The 22,337-nt window shown below is 49.9% G+C and overlaps 1 protein-coding gene across 1 annotated transcript in view; it reads left to right on the plus strand.

The window, feature by feature from the left end:
* STAB2 (stabilin 2) overlaps positions 1-22,337 on the plus strand; it is a 132,800-nt gene that overhangs the window by 107,652 nt on the left and 2,811 nt on the right. The window contains exons 48-61 of the mRNA XM_034643676.1: positions 951-1,077; positions 2,607-2,756; positions 4,452-4,556; positions 5,822-5,929; positions 7,642-7,835; positions 8,939-9,080; positions 13,220-13,353; positions 15,511-15,676; positions 15,821-15,927; positions 17,933-18,052; positions 18,675-18,815; positions 20,146-20,253; positions 21,150-21,278; positions 22,153-22,328. Coding sequence (XP_034499567.1) covers positions 951-1,077; positions 2,607-2,756; positions 4,452-4,556; positions 5,822-5,929; positions 7,642-7,835; positions 8,939-9,080; positions 13,220-13,353; positions 15,511-15,676; positions 15,821-15,927; positions 17,933-18,052; positions 18,675-18,815; positions 20,146-20,253; positions 21,150-21,278; positions 22,153-22,328 — 1,907 coding nt within the window. The remainder of the gene's footprint in view (positions 1-950; positions 1,078-2,606; positions 2,757-4,451; positions 4,557-5,821; positions 5,930-7,641; positions 7,836-8,938; positions 9,081-13,219; positions 13,354-15,510; positions 15,677-15,820; positions 15,928-17,932; positions 18,053-18,674; positions 18,816-20,145; positions 20,254-21,149; positions 21,279-22,152; positions 22,329-22,337) is intronic.

Consider the following 22,337-nt stretch of genomic DNA (forward strand, 5'->3'; position numbering starts at 1 on the left):
AACTGTCAACCCAGTACCCACCTTCTAGGAACTGTCTAGAAAAATCATGGGATTGTAGACTTAAAAGAGACTTCAGAGATAATGATAATTATATAAATAATAGCTGCATTTTGTTGGCCGCTATCCCTGTCCCTGGCTGTGTGCTGGGCCCTTTCTTTATTACACATTACCCCCATTAAAACTCTCATAGGAAGCTATTATTTCCTCCACTTATGAAAAAAAAATGTATCTCAGAGAGGGTAAGCAATTAGGCCAAGACCACAGAGCTAGTAAGGAGCAAAGCTAGAATTAGGGCCCAGAAAGCAACGTAAAAGTAATGGTTAAGTCAATGAAATGTGGAGTCCACGGCTCTTCGATCCAATTCCAGTGGGTAATCTTTGGCAAATTACATAATCTACATGGTTTTTCCTCCATAAAACGGAGCTAATAATCATTCTGTGTGGTTATTAGGAAAAGTACATTTTAAAATGTGGGTACAGAGCCTGGCACATAGTAAACACTCATTAAATATTGCTTTTTTTACTTATCCCTTAGCCAATTTCCCTCTACCCTGCTAGTAAAAACTCTAACAAAAACACGCCTGCCAAACCTTCCCTGCTGATGATTTGGGGGCCTTGCCACAGAACCCCACCCCCTCTCAATGGAAAGCTCTCTCTCCCCCACTCCATTCCCAAAAAACCGCACCCTTTGCAAAAACACTCAGAGTCAGCAAGTCCTTCCTTTTAAGACTGCGGAGAAATCTTTCTGTGAGCTCTAGCTCTGCCCCCTGCCCCATCCATCTGCCTAGCTACACCCCTAAGAAAAGCATTCCTTGTAAAGGGCTCTGGGCCTTGGAGTCCCCTTTTGCAGTTTGGGCAGTACCCAGGATCCTCCACTGGGGGCGGACTAGAGCCAAAGAGCCCAAGTCCGGGCGGTGGAAGGCGGAGGGTTAGTGCGCTTTCTTCCTTTAGGGCGTGAAGGAGAAGTGTCGATACTACTCGGCTTTCAGCGGGTACCTGGAAGGCTGCCGGGAGCAGTGCACCATGGTGTTACGGCTCCCCAAGTGCTGCAAGGGCTACTTCGGGCGAGACTGTCAGGGTGAGGGCGCCTCTTACCACCTCGCGATTCTGAAAGGATTGTGCGATCACTGCGCAGTATTTGAAAGTACAGACGCCGTACGGGGTGGGGGAGGGGGCGTCGGAGTGCGTTGCTCCTAGTAACTCCTCTGAGATCCGCAAGCCATCGTTCTGAAGAGCAGCGTAGCTTTCCTTCTACTTTTACCTTGTGTCATATTTTGTTTTTTCCAGAGCTGAGATTCTCCTGTGTGTTGATTGTCATCGTGTTGTGCTTTTTTGCTCTACATGATAGCGTCAGACATTTCCCATGGTGCTAGAAACATCGTATTTCATTTCTGATGCTAGTCCAGGATGCTGATGAGCACATGAGTTTAAATGCATAGGATTCTACCTTGGCAGGGGGCTATGCTAATAGGTGTGGGGGCCATTGTTTCCTGAAGCCCCCCCCCCCCCCCCCCCCGTCCATGGACCATATGACATCACCTCCCTCTCTTACCTCCGTAGGAAAGGGCTCCTTGCCAAAGGACATTTAGGCCCATCCGGAAGTCTTTGTGTATAGATAGAACGTCTGGCCAATCATAACAAATGCCATGGCACTTCCCATCGGCCGCACATTGTTTTAATTGAGCACATTTATTGAGTGCTTCTTCCCATATATAACAACACATTTAAACCTGGCAACAACCTCTAAGAAGTAGATTCCATCATTATCCCCATTTTACAGATGAGAACATTGAAGCAGAGAAAGGATAAGCAGCAAGCCCAAGGTCCCACAGAGCGTCCCCAGAAACCATGGTTTTAACCACCATGTGTACTCCCTTCATTGTGGTCCAGTCAAGAAATTTCTGGGCTGGGAGCACACACACTCAGCCAGTATCCACACTCTATCACTTACGTGTGCACAAAAATCAGTGCCATCCCTTACATTTGCTCAGTGCTTTCTGTTTTCAAAGTGCTCTCAGTTACGGTAACATTTTTTTAAAGATTTTATTAGAGAGAGAGCATGCGCACATGAGCAGGGGGGAGGGGAAAAGGGAAAGGGAGAAGCAGACTCCCCGCTGAGCAGGGAGCCTGACGCAGGGCTTGATTCCGGGACCCTGGGATCATGACCTGAGCCGAAGGCCGACGCTTAACCGACGGAGACACCCAGGCGCCCTACAGTAATGTATTTGATCCTCAGTCACAATGCAGTCTAGGTCCTCGTCATCACCATCATCATCATCCAGAGCTAAGAAAACTGAAGCTCAAAGAAATTCAGGCCAGATCTACTCAAATCCAGGCCTCCTAGCCCCCAAATACAATGCATGGTTCAGCATATTGCTCTGCCACGGTAGAATCCTATCAGATACATTTAAGTGCATGCTCCAGAGGCCACTGGCTTGCCCTAAGCATCTGGTGACACTCTGTGGGTGTGTCCCCAGAGCCACGGTCTCTTTGGGTTGATGGAGATGAGCCCCACAGCTGAGGGCCAATCATTAGCACATTACAAAGAGGCTGAGCTGCTCTGGGTCTTGGGAGACTGTTGAGTCATTGTTGTCTCATCTCTTCCAGCCTGCCCTGGAGGAGCGGATACCCCCTGTAATAACCATGGTTTCTGCCTCGATCAGTACTTGGGCATAGGCGAGTGTAGATGCCACATGGGCTTCAACGGGACGGCGTGCGAGCTGTGCCTGCCGGGGAGATTCGGGCCTGACTGTCAGTGTACGTGTTTCCTACTCCCCCTGCTTTAGCTTGTCATTCAGCTGTGTGCTCCCTGTCCTCGTCCATATCCCCTGCCTGACCCAGAAGCATCCCTCTTCCTCTCTCTCCTGTCCCCCCCACCTCCCATCTGCCTGCCTTTACATGATTTTTCCCTCCCTGAATGTTTGCCAGTTGCCATCCACTGAGAGAGCCCATCCCTAGAAGTGAAATTCACATCCCCCTGCAGCCATCAAGACAAGCTGTGGCTGAACACTCATTCAGTCATTCAACCAACATGCATTTAGAGTCCTTATCAATCTTGACAGCTCATGTTTACGCTAATGTTTACGGAGCACCTACTATGTGCCAGGCAGGTGTGTTTTATCATTTAATCCTCACAACTGCCCTTTGCGGGAGTACCGTTATTATCCCTACTTACCAGATGTGGAAACTGAGACACAAAGGGGCTAAGTGACTTGCTCAAAAGCCAGGAATAGTTCTAAGTTGTAGGGATACAGTGGTGTTGGGAGGGGCCAAATCCCAACTCTCAAGGAATATATGCTCAGAAACAAAGGTAGTTATAAAGAAAAAGAAGTAGGTGAAGGGGATGGGGAAGGAAGGGAGGCACTGTTTTAGAAGACATCTCCCACAGGGAGTATTTGAGGTGAGGACAGGCATGGGGATCTCCAATGGCAGCTCTGCACAAACAAATTTTCAGTCATTGCTGGAAATGTTCTGTAACTCTACCATCAGGAATGGGAACCATTAGCTACCTGTAGCTATTGAGCACTCAAAATGTGTGACTAAGGAACTGATTTTTTTTATTTTAATTAGTTTAAATTTACATAGCCATATGTAGCAAGGGTTTCTCTACCGAGCAGTCCAGACTAGAGGAATGGTTTTCCTAGAAGAGAAATGAGCAAGTGCAAAGGTCCTGAGGCAGAAGTGGGCGTGGCATGCACTGGTGGCTGAGCAGAGTGGGCAAAGAAGAGGAAAAGAGGAAGGAAATGAAATCTGAAGGCCACCAGGGGCCAGGTAACATAAGAGCTTCTTGGCCAGAGACAGCTCTTCATCTATTCTAAGTGTAATGGGCGGCCAGTGGAGGATTGTGAATGGGGGAGTGTGTTCAGCAGACTGGAAAGGATTGCTTGAGCTGCCCCAAGGAGAATATACTATAGGAGAACAAGAGCAGAAGCAGGGCCACCTTTGGGGAGCTGAATGCAACAATCTAGGTGAGAGCCGGTGGTGCCTTGGGCCAGGGGTATAGTGCTCAAGGTGGCAAGAAGAGAAAGAATTGGTATGTATCTTGAAGATTTCACTGTTAAATAGATTTCTCTGTTAGGAGATCCCAGATAAGGTTCTCTCCCCCTTCTATTCTGTTACATACCCTATGACGCCCTCTACTTCTGTGTTTATAACACTCACCGTGTTAATAATTACACGTTCAAAAGCCAGTTACTCCTAGACTGTAAGCCCCATGAGAGCAGGAACCTTATGTTTTATGTTTTTCACTGTAAGCTCATTGCCTAGTCATGTCCACCCCATGATAGCCACTGACTATGTTATTTTTGAAACGTTTGAATGAATGAATGAAACTGTGACATAAGCATGGTCCTCCTGCACTGACAGCACAGCCAACAGGTGGACAGTGAGCTGGCTGATTGGATTTCAATCCCTGATCACTGATTTCTGATCACCCTCCTATTTGCTTTACAGCCTGTGGCTGCTCAGCCCATGGACAGTGTGATGACGGCATCACGGGCTCTGGGCAGTGCTTCTGCGAAACGGGGTGGACAGGCCGTTTCTGCAACACTCAGACAGGTCCGTCCCGGGGGCGGTCAGCTGCCCGCAGCACCTGCCGCAGTGTAGCCTCCCAGGGCATCCACCTGAGGCTGGGGGCTGTGCGGCGCCTGAAAATACCAACAACGCAGGCGTTTCCTTTTCCACAAGGAAAAGACGATTTGGATAGGTGGCCCCAGGCCTCAGGCGGTTTGCGGACTTGAAGGAAAACTGGATGAAAAGATTTCACTCAAACCCATGAAACCAGCATGCCGTCCTGTGCCATCACGGAAGGACCCAGCTCAGGCAGACAAGGGTCCCTTGGGTTGGGCAGGAGGGGTCCCTTGGGATCGTGGTCCCGGGCCCAGACATGTGCCGACACAGAGGCGGAGTGGTTTCATAGCAAATGCACAGTTCTCTGGAGTCCGGGATCTGACCCCTGGTTCTGCTAGTTACTAGACAAATGGCCCGAGGGAACCTGCCCAGTCCAGGCCCCGGGGCACTCATCTGCAAAAGGAAGAGCCTGTTGCACCCTTTGCAGGGGAGAAGCTGTGAGGGTCAGAGATGGTGGTTGTGAAGAGCCTAGTATGTGCGGCCCTAACAAGAGCTGCCATTGCCATTGTCAGTCATGATCCTTATCATCACAATCTAGATCGTTCCTGAGCAGCCAGATTTCTGAGGTGTCCCGTACACCCTGAACCCTGAGGTCTGGTGGAAGGTCCGAGATGTGAAGGTTGAATTTTCCACTGCGAACCACTGGGGGCAGGAGGGAATGACTAAGTTCTTCCTGTGGGCTTAAGCAACCTGAGATTCCAGAACCCCTGAGCTTCAGTTCCCACACTTCCCCTCCTCCCCTGACCACCCCATGGCTCCAAGCTGCCTGTTGACATGGCCGCCCCATTCACTCACCAGAGCTCCAGACTTCTCCCAAGCTGAGCAGTGCCCTCCGAAGCCCATGGAATTTCTCCTCCAATTCAACCATCTCCTTCTGGGACCCCATGCCCGCAGGGCCAAAGAGCTAATCTGCCCAACGTATCCTTGTTGAGGGATAAGGTTTTAACAGGTTCCCATAAAGATGACATACTATAGTTTAATCTGAATAACATTCCAGGTTAATGTGTTAATATTACGGGGTAATTCTGGAATCTCTGACTCTCCAGGCTGGGAGGAACCTTAGCAAATCACCCTATCCTCCTGCTGGAAGGGGACACTTCTGAAACACGGGGACAGGCCAGATAGGGCGTCTCGGTGCGTCCCGAGTCCTCACACCACAGGGAGAGCGTGAACGGTGACCTCTTTGTTTGCAGCCTTGGCCCCCGTGTGCACGCCTTCTTGTTCCGCTCACGCCACCTGTAAGGAGAACAACACGTGTGAGTGCAACCTGAATTATGAAGGGGACGGAATCACGTGCACTGGTAGGTCCTGTCGGCGCGTGTGTAAAATAGGGCAGGGCAGGAGCAGAGCAGGACTTGGTCAGAGTGCCTGGACTTCCTCCTGACCCTTCCACTCCTGCCTGGGCCATTTTCCCAATACCTAGCTTCTCTGTGATTCAGTTTCTGTAGTGGGTTTGCTCATGCTTGACCCGCCCACCTCCCAGGTCATTGTTCTGAAATCGCTTTGCACACTCAAAGTGATGCACTTTATTATATAGTGTTTTTGTAACTCTACAGGTAATCCAGCCTCACTTCAAAAAAATTTTTCAGAAAATACATTACAGTACTAAGAAAACAACAGTTACTCTCATCAGTTGGTGAGAATCACTTTGACCATCGCCATGTCTGTATTTAGTAGTTAAAACATAGGTTCAGCCACGCAGAGACCCAAAGGGACAGTGGCATAAACAAGGCAAATGCTTAGATGTTTATTTTTATCTCATATAGTAGTTTGAATGGAGGCATCCAAAGCTAATGTAGCCCTGAATGGACATCTGGGAGCCCAGACTCCTTCTGTCTTGTTGCTCTGCCATCCCTCACTTACGGCCTGAGATGGTCATCCAGCACATCCCAGGCAGCAGGATGGGGAAGGCGAGGAAGGAGGCAAACCTCCTTCCCTTTAAGGATGCACCTAGAAGTAGTTAAAAAATTTTGTCTGTCTCCATGGCATCGGCTAGAGTCTCATCATCTGTCATACCTAGTTGGAAGGAGTCTGGGAAATGTAGTCTTCATTTAGGCAATCATGAGCCCAGCTAAAAATCTCTTACTGTAGAAAAAAGGAAACAAAAGATATTGGGAGAAACCTACCAGCCTATGCCACGTGTTCTTTCTAACTTCTTTCATGAATAAATGTGCAAACAAATATACATAGTTTCTTTACAGAAATGAGATCTGCTATACCTGCTGTTTTGTAATCTGCTACAAGACAGTCCGGAAGTAGGTCACTGATCAACAAGGACAGCAGAGACCCAGGTCCTGTCTTTCCACACTACGATCCTTAGGATGAGGGCTTTTGTCCTCGTGTTTATTCTCTGAGTCTCAAGCGGCTGCCATGACTCCAGGCAAAAGCCAGGCAGGAGAAATCAGGTGGCTTTCCAGCTGCTCCAGAGGCTAGAACTAATCTAGTAGTGGTTGAAATTCAGGAGATCTTGAAAACAAAGGTCCTAAGGGGTAGCACAACACAGTGGGGAAAGCATGGGCTCTGGGGGTCAAAACAAGCTGGGTGTAAATCCCAGCGCCACCACATGATCGCCATTTTGCCTTTGTCAGGTCAGTTAAACTCTGGGTTTCAGTTTGTTCATCTGTAGAGTGGGGGTAACGATGCCCATCTCATGAAGTGCTCAAGAATACACTAACTCTACACGCACGCACACACGCACACGCACCTGTCCTAACATTAAAAACCCAAACTCATTCAGAGAACTACTACCAAAGTGGAACCTAGAGGTATGTGACAAAGGGGGTCAGAGGTGCACAGAAGTCATCAGGCCTGGTCTCAGAGGATATCAGCCACGGGATTCTAGTGTTCACAAAAGCCAGCACAGGGGCTCTAGGAAATGGGGAGAGACAACTCCAACATGCTGGGGCCCATTTCCTTCCCGACACCACTGATTCCAGGGTGACCCGTACCCCCACCTGAAGCCCACATTCCACAGACAGTGGTTCAATGAGCCCTCTCCCCTCTGCTCGTGCAGTTGTGGATTTCTGCAAACAGAACAACGGGGGCTGTGCGAAGGTGGCCAAGTGTTCCCAGAAGGGCACGAAGGTGTCCTGCAGCTGTCTGAAGGGCTACAAGGGGGACGGCCGCAGCTGCACAGAGATAGACCCCTGCGCTGATGGCCTCAACGGTGGGTGTCATGAGCACGCCACCTGCAAGATGACCGGCCCGGTGAGTCTCTCCTCCCCCTGGGGAACTTGGGAGCACTTCCCTGCCTTGCTGAGCCTCGCTTCACTCTGCTTACCGTTCGGCCTTCTCCTCAGCTTCCTTCCCACCGGGCTCTACGTCTCGTTAAGTCTGCAGATGAAATGTGAAGTGGCATCCTAAGCAGAAAAAGGACATGAGGGGGAAGACTGGTGAAATCCACATAAAGTCTGTTGTTTAGTTACTAGTAATGTGTCACCGTTAATTTCTTAGTTTTGATAAAGGTACTATGATTAGGTAACATAGGGGAATCTGGCGAAGCGTATATGGCAACTCTTTCTGCTATCTTGACAACTCTTCTCAAAATCTAGAATTATCCAAAGTAAAAAGGTTATTTAAAAATGTCAGCAAGAAGGGGGGGGCGGAGTGCAGGTTTGGGCACCCACTCGAGTCTTTTTAGAATGGGACCAGTGCCCTGGTGTCCGGTTTATCTGTTGGGAAGAGAAGATGGTGGGAGATAATGTCCATTACGGTCGTAAGTGTGAACTTAGAGTCACTCTCTGAGTCTTAGCTCCCGCACTTACATTCCGTGGCCTGCGGCTGGCTAGTTCATTTCTCCAAGTCTCCGCTTCCTCATTTGCCAGGTGAGCCTAATAATAATGCAGCCCTCACAGAACGGTTGTGGGGATTGAGTGAGATCATTCATTGATTCGGCAATTGGTCACCAGGCACCTGCTGTGTGCTGTTGTCAGGGCCAGGGATGTAGCAATGAAACACGTATGGGGGGAGGGGGCAATGCTCCGTGCAGAAACAGGGGCACGAGATACTTTCAAAAAGCACCAAGAGTCGGGAAGAACATGAATTGGGCCAGTGTGATAGAAAGGGACGGGGAAAACTGCTTTGTTTAACTGGTCAGGGACGCTGTCTCCAAGGAAGTGCCATTTGAGCTGAGATGACATTTCGTCATGAGCCTGCGCAAACATGAGACATGGCAGTGACTTAATTGCCACTATTTACAGGCGAGGCATTTTCCTGGTGCTTCTGAGCATCTCCTGTGCTGGATGGGGGCCCACAGAGCACATAGGGGTCCCTAGAAAAGGGGCTTCTCATCTTCTCTGCTCTCCCCACAGGGCAAGCACAAGTGTGAATGTAAAAGTCACTATGTGGGAGACGGGTTGGACTGTGAGCCGGAGCAGCTGCCCGTCGACCGCTGTTTGCAGGACAATGGACAGTGCCACGCCAATGCCGAGTGTGCCGACCTCCACTTCCAGGGTCAGTGCGGCTGGGGCTGCCCCAAAGCACCTGGGCCTTTAGGCTTGGGGGAGGGACTTGTGCAAAAGCAAAGGGGAACAGAATTAAAAGCCAGGCCAAACGGCACGTGCATTGGCCAGGACCCAGTGCCCAGGAGGTAGCAGGCTTCAACAGCAGAGGAGTGGAATCACTCGCATCTGGCCCCGGAGCCTTAGAGCCAGGAGGGAGCGCAAAGGTCATCCATCGTGAATGTTCCTGCTACATGCTTTCCCCAAGTTGTTTAGCAACCATTGATTGGCATTGAATCTAAGGGGCATAGTTTGGGGTTTAAATAACAGAGAGCAAGCACCTGCCCCGTGTAGATGCAACTTCTTAGCAGGAGTGTTGCTAACACACGTTGATTGGCATGGACGGCATTCTCTTCCAAGGCTGATCTGAACGGCTTAAAATAAACCCCCAGGTGTAACAAAACTAGGAATCACAACACACAACAACGTAGAAAGCCGAATGGGAAGTGCAGAGGTGCAGGAGACAGGACATCCTGAAACCTCACGGAGGAAATCCATAACGGACCCCGAAACGTAATTCTGAGCCAGGGCAGGGGGGGGACTGCCGTGGTTCAGAGAGCCACTCAGCGCATCACGTGTTGTGGCTGATCAGGATTTATTGGCTGCCTCTGACTGGGATGGGGTTGTGTTACAGATATGGCAATCCTAGTGAGGCAGTTTTTACATATCTCAATAATAACTATCGGGTTAACACCTGTTATGTACCATCTTCATCCGTTCTGACTGCTTCCATCAACTGGGTGGCTTAAAAACCATAGAAATGTGTTTCTCACCGTCCTGGAGTCTGGAATCCCAAGGTCAGAGTGCTGGCATGGTCAGGTTCTAGGGAGGGCTCTCTTCCAGGCTCAGACTGCTGTCTTCTTGTGTCCTCACACAGCAGAAGGAGTGAGGAAGCTCTCTGGGTCCCTTTTATCAGGGCACTGATCTGGGCTGTGTGGCGGGCGCGGTCGGTGGAGTATGTGACTCTTGATCTCGGGGTTGTGAGTTTGAGCCCCATGGTAGGTGTAGAGATTACTTTAAAAAAATACACACACACACACACACACACACACACACACACACACACACTAACCCCATGCAAGAGGGCTTTCCCCTCAGGACCTAAATTACCTCCCAATGGCCCCACCTCCTAATACCAGCACATTGGGAGTTAACATTTCAACCTATGAATCTGGGGGGACACAAACATACGGTCCATAACATGGACCAAATCCTAAGACACCTCAAATCCCTTTTGGGGATGAGATAGAAGCAGTGTAAGCAAGGAAGATACACAGGATATCTGACATTGTCTCCTTGCAAGGGGATTTCCAGTGTGGCTGAAGAATTTTTTTTTAATTGCTAAGACAAGGAAAGGCAAGTCACAAAACAGAAGACAGCAGTTTTTCTCATGCTAATGGTTCAGCTGAAATGAGAGGATGAATAGAAAACAACTGAAAGCAGGGACTCGAAAAGATATGTGTAGTCCACATTCCACCAGCAGGTGGAAACAACCCTAGTGTCCATCGACAAATGAATGGATAAACACACTGTAGCCTATCCATGCGGTGGGATATTATCTGGTTCTGAAAATGCAAGGAAACTCTGGCATGTGCTGTAACATGAATGAAACTTGAAAACAGGCCACATGAAATAAACCAGACACCACAGGACAAATATTGTGGACATATACAAGGGATCTATAACAGGCAAATTCATAGAGACAGAAAGTAGAACAGAGGTTATCAGGGGCTGCGGGGAGGAGGATGGAGAGGCACAATTTGATGGGGACCACGTTCTGTTTGGAATGATGGAAATATTCTGGAAATGGATAGTGGTGATGGTTGCATAACATTGCAAATCTACTTAATACCACTGAATTGCACCCTTCAGATGGTCAAAAAAGTGAATTGTATATTATGTATATTTACCACCATAAAAAAATTTTTTTAAAGAAGAGTCAGAGATGGGGAAAGTCTTTAGGTAAGATGAGAGAGGGAATCGTTAGAGAAGCTAAATAGAGGCCTGGGACTCCAGTGGAGACTCAAAAGATGTCAAGGCAATGACCTCAAGGTGACAGGGTCTCCACTAGGAAGAAGGGTGAGCCCAGGGCACCCCTATGGGCACAGAGGGAGAGGAAAAGTAAATCACATAAGCTTTCCATCTCAAGAGAGCAATGCCAGTGGTGGTTGGGTTAAAGCAGATGGGAGGGAATATGGCGCAATGTTTGAAAGGTTGGTTGGGACATTCTATGTTCAAGGTGGGGCTACCCAGCAGAGGGATTCTATAGGCAGGTGCTATTTAGGATGGGGGCCGAAATGAGCTGCTGGGACCAGGGACGTCATTTGCCTCAGAGAGTGTGAAGTCAAGAAAGTGCTTGGCTTTTTTCTTTAAGGCACGGTCCACTCAGCCGGCCCTGCCTGTTCCCACAGTTGACTCACAGGTGGAAATCTATTTGGTACTTCTTTGCTGAGGGGCTTTTCTCTTCTGCTGTCTCATGAACGCCAAGAAAGTGTTGGTAGTGTTACTAAGTGACTGGGCCTCATATCGGACCCACCTTCTGTTGAAGCTGCGTGGTTACCCTTAGTGAGACAGGATGGCATTGGGATAAGACCGCAGTGTTCCCTGTGGGCCCAGTTACAGAGCCATCCCACACTCAGGAGGAACTGTCTACCTTTCCAGTTGAGAGGAGGGCAAACCGTGCAGCCTTTGTGGCAACCAATTTGACAATGTGTGCTGAGAGCCTTAAAATAATTCACTCTGACACTTGGTAGCTCCATTTCAAGGAACCCATCCAATAGACACACAACCTAAGAAGGGAATGAAGATAAACAGCATTACTTCGCATCATAAAAGATGATAATAACACACACCTAACAGTAAAGGATGATCAAATGTACTGTTACACATCCACTCACATGCACTATTAAGAATCGTGTTGCCTTATCAAGAAGACAAGGAAAAACATCTATCCATCCTTCCCCAAACTGTTATGCTGGTAAGTGTTTGCATTTCATATAGAGCTGACAGGATCATACAACCTGTGGAATGTTCCACTGGACGATGGTTAAAGAAAGATCTTGAACTTAGCTCTTTTTTTGGTGTAGAAAGTGACCTTTTAGTGGCATTTGGTAATGAACTTGACAATGGAAAAATATGACTTGGTTCTTGAACTATTTCTGGTCTCCGCATTCAGTTGTCTGGCTAAAAAAGATTTTGGCCAGGAAAAAGTGATAAATCTTTCAGTATCTTAGGGGAGAAATGGCTAGAAAACTTTTTTAAGGGCATAGTGGTGATCAGAAAACAGAGAGTCCTTGGAAAAAACTCTTTTTAAAGTATTTTTCCATAGCTGTAAAGTTCACAAAAATTATTCAATTATAAGTAGTGAGGGGGAAGTCCTGTTGCCAGAGAAAATTTATAATATGGGAGAATAATCATGATTTAATGTTAAGTTTAAAAAAAAAAAGATTTCTAGGGGCGCCTGGGTGGCACAGCAGTTAGGCGCCTGCCTTCAGCTCAGGGCATGATCCCAGTGTTATGGGATTGAGCCCCACATCAGGCTACTCCGCTGTGAGCCTGCTTCTTCCTCTCCCACTCCCCCTGCTTGTGTTCCCTCTCTCGCTGGCTGTCTCTATCTCTGTCAAATAAATAAATAAAATCTTAAAAAAAAAAAAAGATTTCTAAAAACTCTATATGCAGTATGCTGCCACAGTTGTAAGGTATGTGACATGTAAAGGAAGAGGTAAAAAGACTAGAAGAGTGTGAAATTATAGCAAAATAAAAAGTTACCAAAAAAGGAAGTAAAAATTCTTTAGGGGAAGTACACCAAAACATTAGCCCTGGAGTAATGATTCTTTCCAGGGAGTAAGATTATAGGTGATTTTTATTTCTTTTCTTACTTTGATGGATTGCCCAAAGTTCTACAATAACAAGTGCTCTTTTTAATAATGCGAAAAGAAATCAGTATTTTAAATGATGTGCTTCGACAGACCTCAAAGGCAAGTGGCTCTCCGAGGCACCCGGGATGGTGATAACTGCTCAGCCAGTCCTTTCCTGGGAGCCCTGCCAACCAAGCGGGCTGACCTGGACAATTCCTCTTCTCTTCCCTTCTAGATACGACCCTCGGAGTGTTCCACCTCCGCTCCCCGCTGGGCCAGTACAAGCTGACCTTTGACAAAGCCAGAGAGGCCTGTGCCAACGAGGCTGCAAGCATGGCAACCTACAACCAGCTCTCCTACGCCCAGAAGGTGGTCCCCAGTTAGTCGGCACCATGCAGGCAGGGTCTTCTTAACGCAAGGGAGGCATGGGCTGTGGCCTTCTTGGAGGGGAAGGCAGGGTGCTCCTGGAGCAGTGGTAGAAATTCATCACATCCATCGGACATGGACTGTGTGTCAGGCACCGTGCACGTGCTTTGTTGACAACCCTGTCCATCCTTACAACGTCACCAGAAGTAGGTGTCACTATTCCCATTTTACAGACAGGGCAACTAAGGCTCTGAAAGGTTAAGCAGTGTGCCCAATGTCACCCAGACAAGAGGTGGCAGATCCAGTATCCAACTGTAGCCCTTACTCCAAAAGTCTGCTCTCTACCATGACATTCGACTGCTGAGGCAGAAGCAGAGACTGGGAGGGCATGTGTCACAGAAAGAGGTCCACCACCATAGGCCTAGGATCTCCCTGAACCCAAAAAACAGCCAAGTTTCTCTGAGATGTCTGGAGGGGCTGTGAAGGTCACAAATGGGGATTGCCCCAGCTCTCAGCTGCAACCAGGTAGGAGACGAGCTCTAGCGAAGGCTACTCTCCCGGTCCGGGCAACCAGAAGGCCTGCCTGTTTGGAAAGGCCAGCACCTTGGAGTTACTGGCTGGTGATTGCTCAGTGGGCATAGAGGAGGAGACTCCCTACACGGTATGATTCTAAGGCCGCTCCTCCAGCCTCCCTCACCATCCAGCCTCTGCCCTTCCTTCAGACCTGGCATTTCTTTACCAGGGAACAAAACCTCGGAGGCCAGGAGCTGGCATATTGGAGGGTCTGAGTTTTTGCTCTCCTGCTTGCCAATTTTGTGGCCTTCATCAAGCCATGGGAACCTCTGTCCTACTTGGCATGTTTCTATAGGACTAAAGGTAATAGGGCACAGGGACTGGTATGCTCAGTTTTTCACATAAGAGCTCTGGAAGAGACTGCTCAGGTTTGAATCTCAGCTTAACTACTTGCTGGCTGTGTGACTTTGAGCAAGTTACTTAACTCCTCTTTGCCTCAGTTTTGTCGATTATATGATAGGGATTTTTTTTTAAGTTTATATCTTATAGGGTTGTGTGAGGATTAAAAGTGCTGACACAGGGAAAGCCCTTACAACAGAACCTGGCCCACAGTAAGCTCTCAATAAGTATTACAATGATGAGGATGATGGCGATGATGATGGTGACGATGATGGTGATGGTGATAATAATGATGGTGATAATGATGGTGATGACGATGACAGTGATGGTGATGATAGTGATGATGACGGTGATGACCATGGTGATGGTGATGACAGTGATGATCATGGTGATAATGATGGTGACAGTGATGACAGTGATGATCATGGTGATAATGATGGTGATGGTGATGACAGTGATGATCATGGTGATAATGATGGTGATGATGATGACAGTGATGATCATGGTGATGATGGTGATGATGACAGTGATGATCATGGTGATAATGATGGTGATGGTGATGACAGTGATGATCATGGTGATGGTGGTGATAATGATGATGACAGTGATGATCATGATGGTGACGGTGATGACAGTGATGGTGATGATCATGGTGATGATTATGGTGATGCTGATGACAGTGATGATCATGGTGATGATGGTGATAATGATGATGACAGTGATGATCATGGTGATAATGATGGTGATGGTGATGACAGTGATGATCATGGTGATAATGATGGTGATGGTGATGACAGTGAATCATGGTGATCATGGTGATGATGGTGATGATGATGGTGAGGACAGTGATGGCGATGATAGCGATGATCATTGTGATGATGATGATGGTGATAAAGATGGTGATGATCCATTAGAGTTCTATCAATGCATAAGCAGAAGAATTTGCACCCAGGTGTCGATGGCTGAGAGTAAATTTAATTCAAGAACAGACAGAAGAGAAATGAGTGTGAAGGACTTGAGCACCTACAAGAAACAAAGGGTACCACTTTCATCTGTTCAGTGAATCAATCAAGAAAAATTTAATCAACAGCCACTATGTTCCAGGCACAGGGGCACAGTAGGCAAAATGAGCCATAACCCTGACTCCACGGGGTTTACAGTCTGGTGGGAGAATCAGACATGAACTAAAGGAGCCCACACCAAATATGAAATTGTAGCTGATCCATGGCCATGTCCATGTCCCTACAGGCCAAGTACCACCTCTGTTCAGCAGGCTGGCTGGAGAGTGGACGGGTAGCCTACCCCACTGCCTACGCCTCCCAGAACTGTGGCTCCGGCGTTGTTGGGATAATAGACTACGGACAAAGAAACAACAAGAGTGAAATGTGGGATGTCTTCTGCTATCGGATTAAAGGTAACCACCCCAGCCACGCTCCACATCCCAGGCCACGCAGCTGCTGAACAACCCTCAGCCTGGCCAGCCAAGCTCCAAGGGTGAGCTGGAGCAGCCCAGGCCTTCCCTCACCGGAGCGGGGCCCGGTGTGCCCCTGTCTTCCAGATGTGAACTGCACCTGCAAGGCGGGCTACGTGGGAGACGGCTTCTCGTGCAGCGGCAATCTGTTGCAGGTCCTGATGTCCGTCCCCTCACTGACGAACTTCCTCACAGTATGTACCCTGTACCCCGTCGGCTTGGTTTGGCCTCAGGGAAGGAGCGCTTGCCTCAAAGCCATTATTCCAGAGGCGAGTCCTTGAAAGAAGCCCCAGGCTCACAGTCACAGTTAAGAGCGTGGGCAACAGACCACACCGCCTGAATTTGAAGCTTGGCTTTACCACTTGTCCCACCACGTTTGACAAGTTACTTCCCTCTCTGGGCCTCAGTTTCCCCGGTGAAATGGAGAGGATGCTAGTTCCGGGCTCCTAGCATCACTGTGATCATGAAATGTGTTGGTACTGGTAAAGCGCTCAGACCCGTGGCCCGCATCCGGAAACGGCCACACTGGGGCTAGCAAGTATTAGCGTCTCTTTTTCCATCTAGAGCAGCTTGCAAGGCTGATCTGCAGCAAGGAGACACTCTTTGGTCTTCGCAGACTGGGTGGGGCACAGTTAGCTGGGCCGCCTGGTGAGCAGACAGTGAGCCCAGTTATCGACGTGCAGTCAACCTGCACTTAGCACTGCCCTTACGGTCACTTCAGTACTCCACAAGTTATGCTTCATGAAGAGAAAGCTCCAGTTGGAGAAGGACTTGGTGCTGACCGATCAAAGCACTGAGCTAATAATGATTAGATCAAGAATAACATTTCTTGAGCATTTACTTTGCACTGTGAACGCATGAACTCTTTCAGAGCACTTATGACTCAGTCCATGGAATGTAGGCTCCCTCAGGGAAAGGATTTTCTCTGCCTTGTGGCAGGCATATAATAGGCGCTCAATAAACACTTGTTACTAGGAATAAATTCTCATGCGACCTTATGAGGTCACTTCGGCTATTATCCCCATTTTGCAGATAAAGAAACTGAGGCTTACCAAGGTCAAGGGCACAGCCAAGGGAGGGGACTGGACATAAGTATAGGGCTTACAGGATCAGGGCAGAATAAGCCAAGGCCTCCAAAATGGTGAATCTTTATCCACAGACTAAAAGTATCCATCTAACTATTCTGAAATTCAGGGTTACCGTAAACACACTAAAGACAAACACTCAAACCAGTGTTTCTGCCATGCGGGAGCTTGGCTTGTCACAGAATTTCAGAAAAAAACGGTGTCAGAACAAAACCCACTGGCTGTGTGCCCCTCAGCAGATTAACTTCTCTGGGCTTCAGCAGCCCTGTCCGCACAATGACAAAGTTGAACTGGGTAGTGAGGGTTCTTAAACTGTTTCAGCAAGTATTCATTGAGCACCTACTATGTGCTTGAGATATATCAGTGAACAAAATAGACACACAAAATAATAAGCAGAATAAATATTATAGTGAATGCTAGGAGGTGACTGTATATACTATGGGGGGAAAGGAGGGGAAGGGTGGAGTAGGGAGGGGAAGGGGTACCACCGCAGGGTTCCCAATTTGCAGAGTGATAAGGGATGGCCTTGGTGAGAAGAGGACACCTGAGGAAAGAGTGAACAGAGGCAAGGGAGTTAGCCATGCAGATTTGGGGCAAGAACGTTCCAGGCAGAAGGAAGAGGCCAAGAATGAAAGGCGAGAGTGGCCACACAAGTTTGAAGAACGGCAAGGAAGCCAGTGTGGCTGGAGCCGAGTGAGGGAGAGAGAGGCCAGCTGAGCCCAGGGGCAGCAGAGCAAAGGGCGTCCAGATGGTTTGGGCCTCATGGGCCATCCCTTGTAAGGCCTTTGGTTTTCCTCTGAGTGAAGTGCAGGCCATGGCAAGGTTTCAACAAGAGGAGACTCAAATTTGACTTAGATTTCAAAGGACCGCACAGGAGGCCATGTTAAGAATGGTCTTGATTCTGTGATGTGGCTGTGACGTAGGAGCATAGGGTTCATTGAGGAAAGAAAAAGTGCTTCTAAAATTCTGCCAAGAGGCAGTCAGAAGACAGCAAATGAGTGGCAGCGGGAGGTGGGGCCAACATCAGGAACATTCCCGGATGGGTGGTGTCCCGTGACCCCCTCCACCACCCAGCCCTTGCACACCAGAGCTGATCACTGTTTCCTCTCCCCAGGAAGTGCTTGCCTATTCCAACAGCTCAGCCAGAGGCCGGGCCTTTCTGAACCACCTGACGGACCTGTCCATCCGCAATACGCTCTTCGTGCCGCACAACAGCGGGCTGGGGGAGAACGAGGTGAGGCGGGGGCCTGCGGTCTATGCTTCAGACTCGTGCTTCGACAGGACCCCTTATCTGTCACCACAAGTCACCCAAAACTCAGTGGCTGCACAGGTTCTCAGCTCACACACCTCAGGTCAGCGGGCCGCTGTGGTCCTGGCCGGGCTCGCTCACGGGCCTGCGATGGCCTGGCCTCCAGCCGGCGGAGGCTCCCGTCCTCCCGCACACCGGCCCCGGCATGTTCTTACGGTGCTGGCAGCAGGCGGCCATTAGGAACAAGCCCCCGCTTGGTCACTGGCTAAGAGGCCACCCGTCCAGCAGGTCCCGCGGCTGAGCCCCAAGAGTCGAAGCAGTCAGAGTGGGGTGGCAAAGGGCAGGAAACAGGACGGGTGAAGAAGCAGAGCCCGGGTGCAGTCGGCCCAGCACACTGGCCTTCACGTGCGGGCACGCGGAGGGGCGGCAAGGCCACCCGGGGGCTGAGAGGAGCCGGAGCTCTGTCCCCGGTGCCACTCAGGACCCGCCCTTCACGAAGGTGGCTTCCGACGCCACGAGAAGTGATTGTTTTTTCTGTGTCATCCTTATCATCAAAAATAAAATTGCCTGGCTTCTACAGACCATTCCTACCCTCCTTCCCTCTCAGACGCTGTCCGGGCGGGACATTGAGCACCACCTCGCCAGCGTCCGCGTCTTTTTCTACAATGACCTTGTCAACGGTACCGTCCTGCGAACTACGCTGGGAAGCCAGCTGCTCATCACCTCCAGCCAGGACCGGCGACAACCGGTACGAAAAACGCTTCCGCATTTACTGGCAGAACCGGAGGGAATACGTGCAAAGCTCGTAGCGTACAGTAGGTGCTTCGTAGATGGCAGCTATCATAATGTGAAAGTAAACGCTAAGCCCACAGTCGGGGGATGGCATCAGCCGCGTGCCGTGCCTCACCGTGCTGCGGGGCAGCCCCTGCCCCCAGGGACTAAACCACTGGTGGCCGCCAGCGCCGGAAACTGGTCATGATGAATGAAGAACTTCTTATGAAACCATTTTTATTTTTATTTTTTTGAAGATTTATTTATTTGAGAGAGAGAGAGAACGTGAGAGAGAGTGAGAGAGAGATCCTGAGCAGGGGGGAGGGGTAGAGGGCCCCACTAAGCAGGGAGCCCAATGTGGGGACTCGATCCCAGGACCCTGGGATCATGACCTGAGACGAAGGCAGATGCTTAACTGACTGAGCCACCCAGGCGCCCACATGAAACCATTTTTGAAGCTTTCTGACTCTCCGCCTCTGTTTCATGGTGATGGTGGCGGTGATGCCATTGGTGATGACAGGGACGGTGATGATGGTGGTGGCAATGATGATCTTGGTGGTGGCAGTGGCGCCCATGACAACCACGATGTCAGAATCACTGGCACTTGGGAGGATTCGGTGACTCCATGCCTGTGGCATGTGAGAATAGTGCGTAGACAGTAGCAAGTGCCAGATGAGTAATTCCTTAACATTTTCCTGATCAGTGATTCCTTTTATTAAAGATTAGTGGTTTAGACCAGTGTTTCTCAAGTTTCAACATGCACTTGAGTTAGCTGGAGATCGGCTGAAATGCAGATCATGATTCAGCAGGTGGAGTGTGGGGGCGTCGGGTTCCGCATTTCAAATGGACTCTCAGGTGATGCCCAAGACCACAAAACAATAGATCACGCTTTGATTAGCAGGGGATGAGATCACTTAAAAATCCACTTCCTAACAGCTCAGTGTGATGTTCAGAGCAGTGGACCTGACGTCCAGAGGCTTAGGGTTGGCCATTTGCTACCAGGGTGATCTTGGACAAGCCATTTTCCTTCCGAACTCTCATCTGGTAGACAAGTTGGTGGGACAGACTGGCCCCTTGGGTTCCCTGCAGCTCTTAGATCTGCTTTGTAGCCCAAGGGCAACTAATGTGTTCTGTGCCGTCTAGACGCGAGCGAAGTCCTGTGCTGCATATTGGTAACAATAGGCCTGACATCCGGACTGTAGGACCTGGGAGAAACTGAGTAACTTCCTTCCATGGAGGGGTTGCCCATGTGGGGAAAAGAGGCAGATGGCCACAGATCTCCACCAACCCCCCTCTTGTTTCCCCAGGAGACCAGGTTTGTCGATGGAAGAGCCATTCTGCAGTGGGACATCTTTGCCTCCAATGGGATCATTCATGTCATTTCCAGGCCTTTAAAAGCACCCCCCGCCCCACTGGTGAGTATCCAGGGCTCCTGGTGGTGGGGCGGGGGGTGTCCAATGTCCACTTGCCAAGAGGCAAACTATAGCTAGAAGCCCTGTCTCCTTTCCTCTGGAGACGGGAGGATCCTCCCACATCATCAGCAACTGGCCTCAGAGATGGGAGGCCCTGGTTCATCCCACCCCTGCATTAGCAACACAACACCTGTCACCGTTGGTATTTGTTGAGTGAATGGGCCAATAGAGAAGCCACTGGAAGGGAAGTAAGAAATTCTGAGCTCTGGTTTGTCCCCTCCATTTCATTCATTATACAACCTTGGACAAGTCTCTGAGCCCCATTTTTCTCATCTGCAAAAATGACGCCTACCCCCTGGATTCTTGCGAGGATAATGAGGTGACAAACATAAAATAATTAGGACAGTCCTTGGCACACAGTGCGGGTTACATGAGGCTAGGTTGGTTGCTGTTGTTAGTATTCTGCTTTCTAAAAGTGTAAGGGAGGCGTGAGCCCAGCTGACTTCTGGGAAGTTCCACTGCGTAGTGGTTAAGTGCACCAACTCTAAAGCCAGGCCGGCTTCAGAGCCCACCTACCTCTACTCCTCACTGGCTGTGTGATATTAGGCAAAGCACTTACCCTCTCTGGGCCTCAGTCGCCCCATATAAAAATGGAAACAGTAATACTTGTCCCTATCTCTTGGGGCTATGACAGGTTTAACTGGATTATGTCATGGAAGGGGCCTACACAGACCCTGGCAGTAGGAAGGGCTAAACACATGTTAACTATCTTATCCTTATTTTTATCCCAAACGGCACAAGATGCCTCAGGCCAGCAAGAGTGGGGTGGGCTCCAGAAAGCAGTCCTCTCTTGGCAAGGCACCTGGTTTAAGCATCACCCCTCCCCTTTCTGTGTGCAGGCTTCAGCCCACACCGGCATGGGGACAGGGATATTCTTTGCCACCGTCCTGGTCTTTGGAGCCGCCACTTTGGCTGCATATTCCTACTTTCGGCTAAGCCGAAGAGCAGCTGGCTTCCAGCACTTTGAGGTAAGAGAGACATGGGAACATGGTGGTGGGGGAGATCCCCTCTGGAGCCCAGCCCCCGACTGGCTGCTTCACAGAGCTCACCCAGGAGTCGGGGGCCCAGAAGCTCGCTCACCTTGGAGGATTCAGGAGACAAGCGCCTACTCTGATTGGTGGGGCCTTCAAGGCTGACGGACTCTGGGGGTGGAGGACAGGGTCAGGGACCTGCACGGTCGGGCCTCCCTCTGCAGCCAGCCTCAAAGCTTCCCGATTTGAACTGTTGAGCCCACATGTAGGTCAGCGGGTCTCAGCGGAGCAGGGGGGACCCCTGGGGACCAGGTGTGGCCACAGCACAGCAGCTGAACACCCTCCCTTCTGTGCTTTCTGCCCCCGCCCGGCCTCTCCTCCAGCTGCCTCCCCCAGACATGCCTCCCCCCGCAGTAGGCCATTCCCTCCTAGCAGAGCACCTGCCTATTCATAAGCTCCAGCATCTTTACGGATGGTGTGCATGCTGTAGGAGTCCTTTCATATTAAGTTCAAGGACAGGCAAAGCCCCTCCAGGGTGAAGGGGGTCAGAGGAGCGGTTACGCTGGGTGGGGTTGGGCCCCATGGGCATGGACGTGAGGACACTTCCTGCAGAAAGGGAAGGGGATGGAAACACCCTCTGTGTGGATTTGGGTGGCGGTCACGCTAGGAGGGACATATGAAGTCACTGAGCCCAACACTTAAGAGGGGCGCACGTGGTTAATGTAAAGCAGATCTCGCTCGGTAAAGGTCAGGAAGAAAAGGCTCCCGGAGGTGGAAGTGGGGCATGGCTGGCTTTACCTGCCAACTTGAATGAGCCACTCCTGCCCTGGGGACGTCCTGGCTGTCAGCCTGTGCTTGTCTTTCCGAGCAGTCGGAGGAGGATATCGATGTCGCGGCTCTTGGCAAGCAGCAGCCTGAGAATATACCAAACCCCTTGTACGAGAGCACCCCCTCGGCTCCCCCAGAACCTTCCTGCGACCACTTCATGGTGAGTCTGCCTCTACCCAGAACAGATGCAGCGGGGGTGCAGGAGAATGATGTCTTCCAGCAAATTCC

This window comes from Ailuropoda melanoleuca, chromosome 15 (assembly GCF_002007445.2).
Source record: "Ailuropoda melanoleuca isolate Jingjing chromosome 15, ASM200744v2, whole genome shotgun sequence".
NCBI classification, from domain to species: domain Eukaryota; kingdom Metazoa; phylum Chordata; class Mammalia; order Carnivora; family Ursidae; genus Ailuropoda; species Ailuropoda melanoleuca.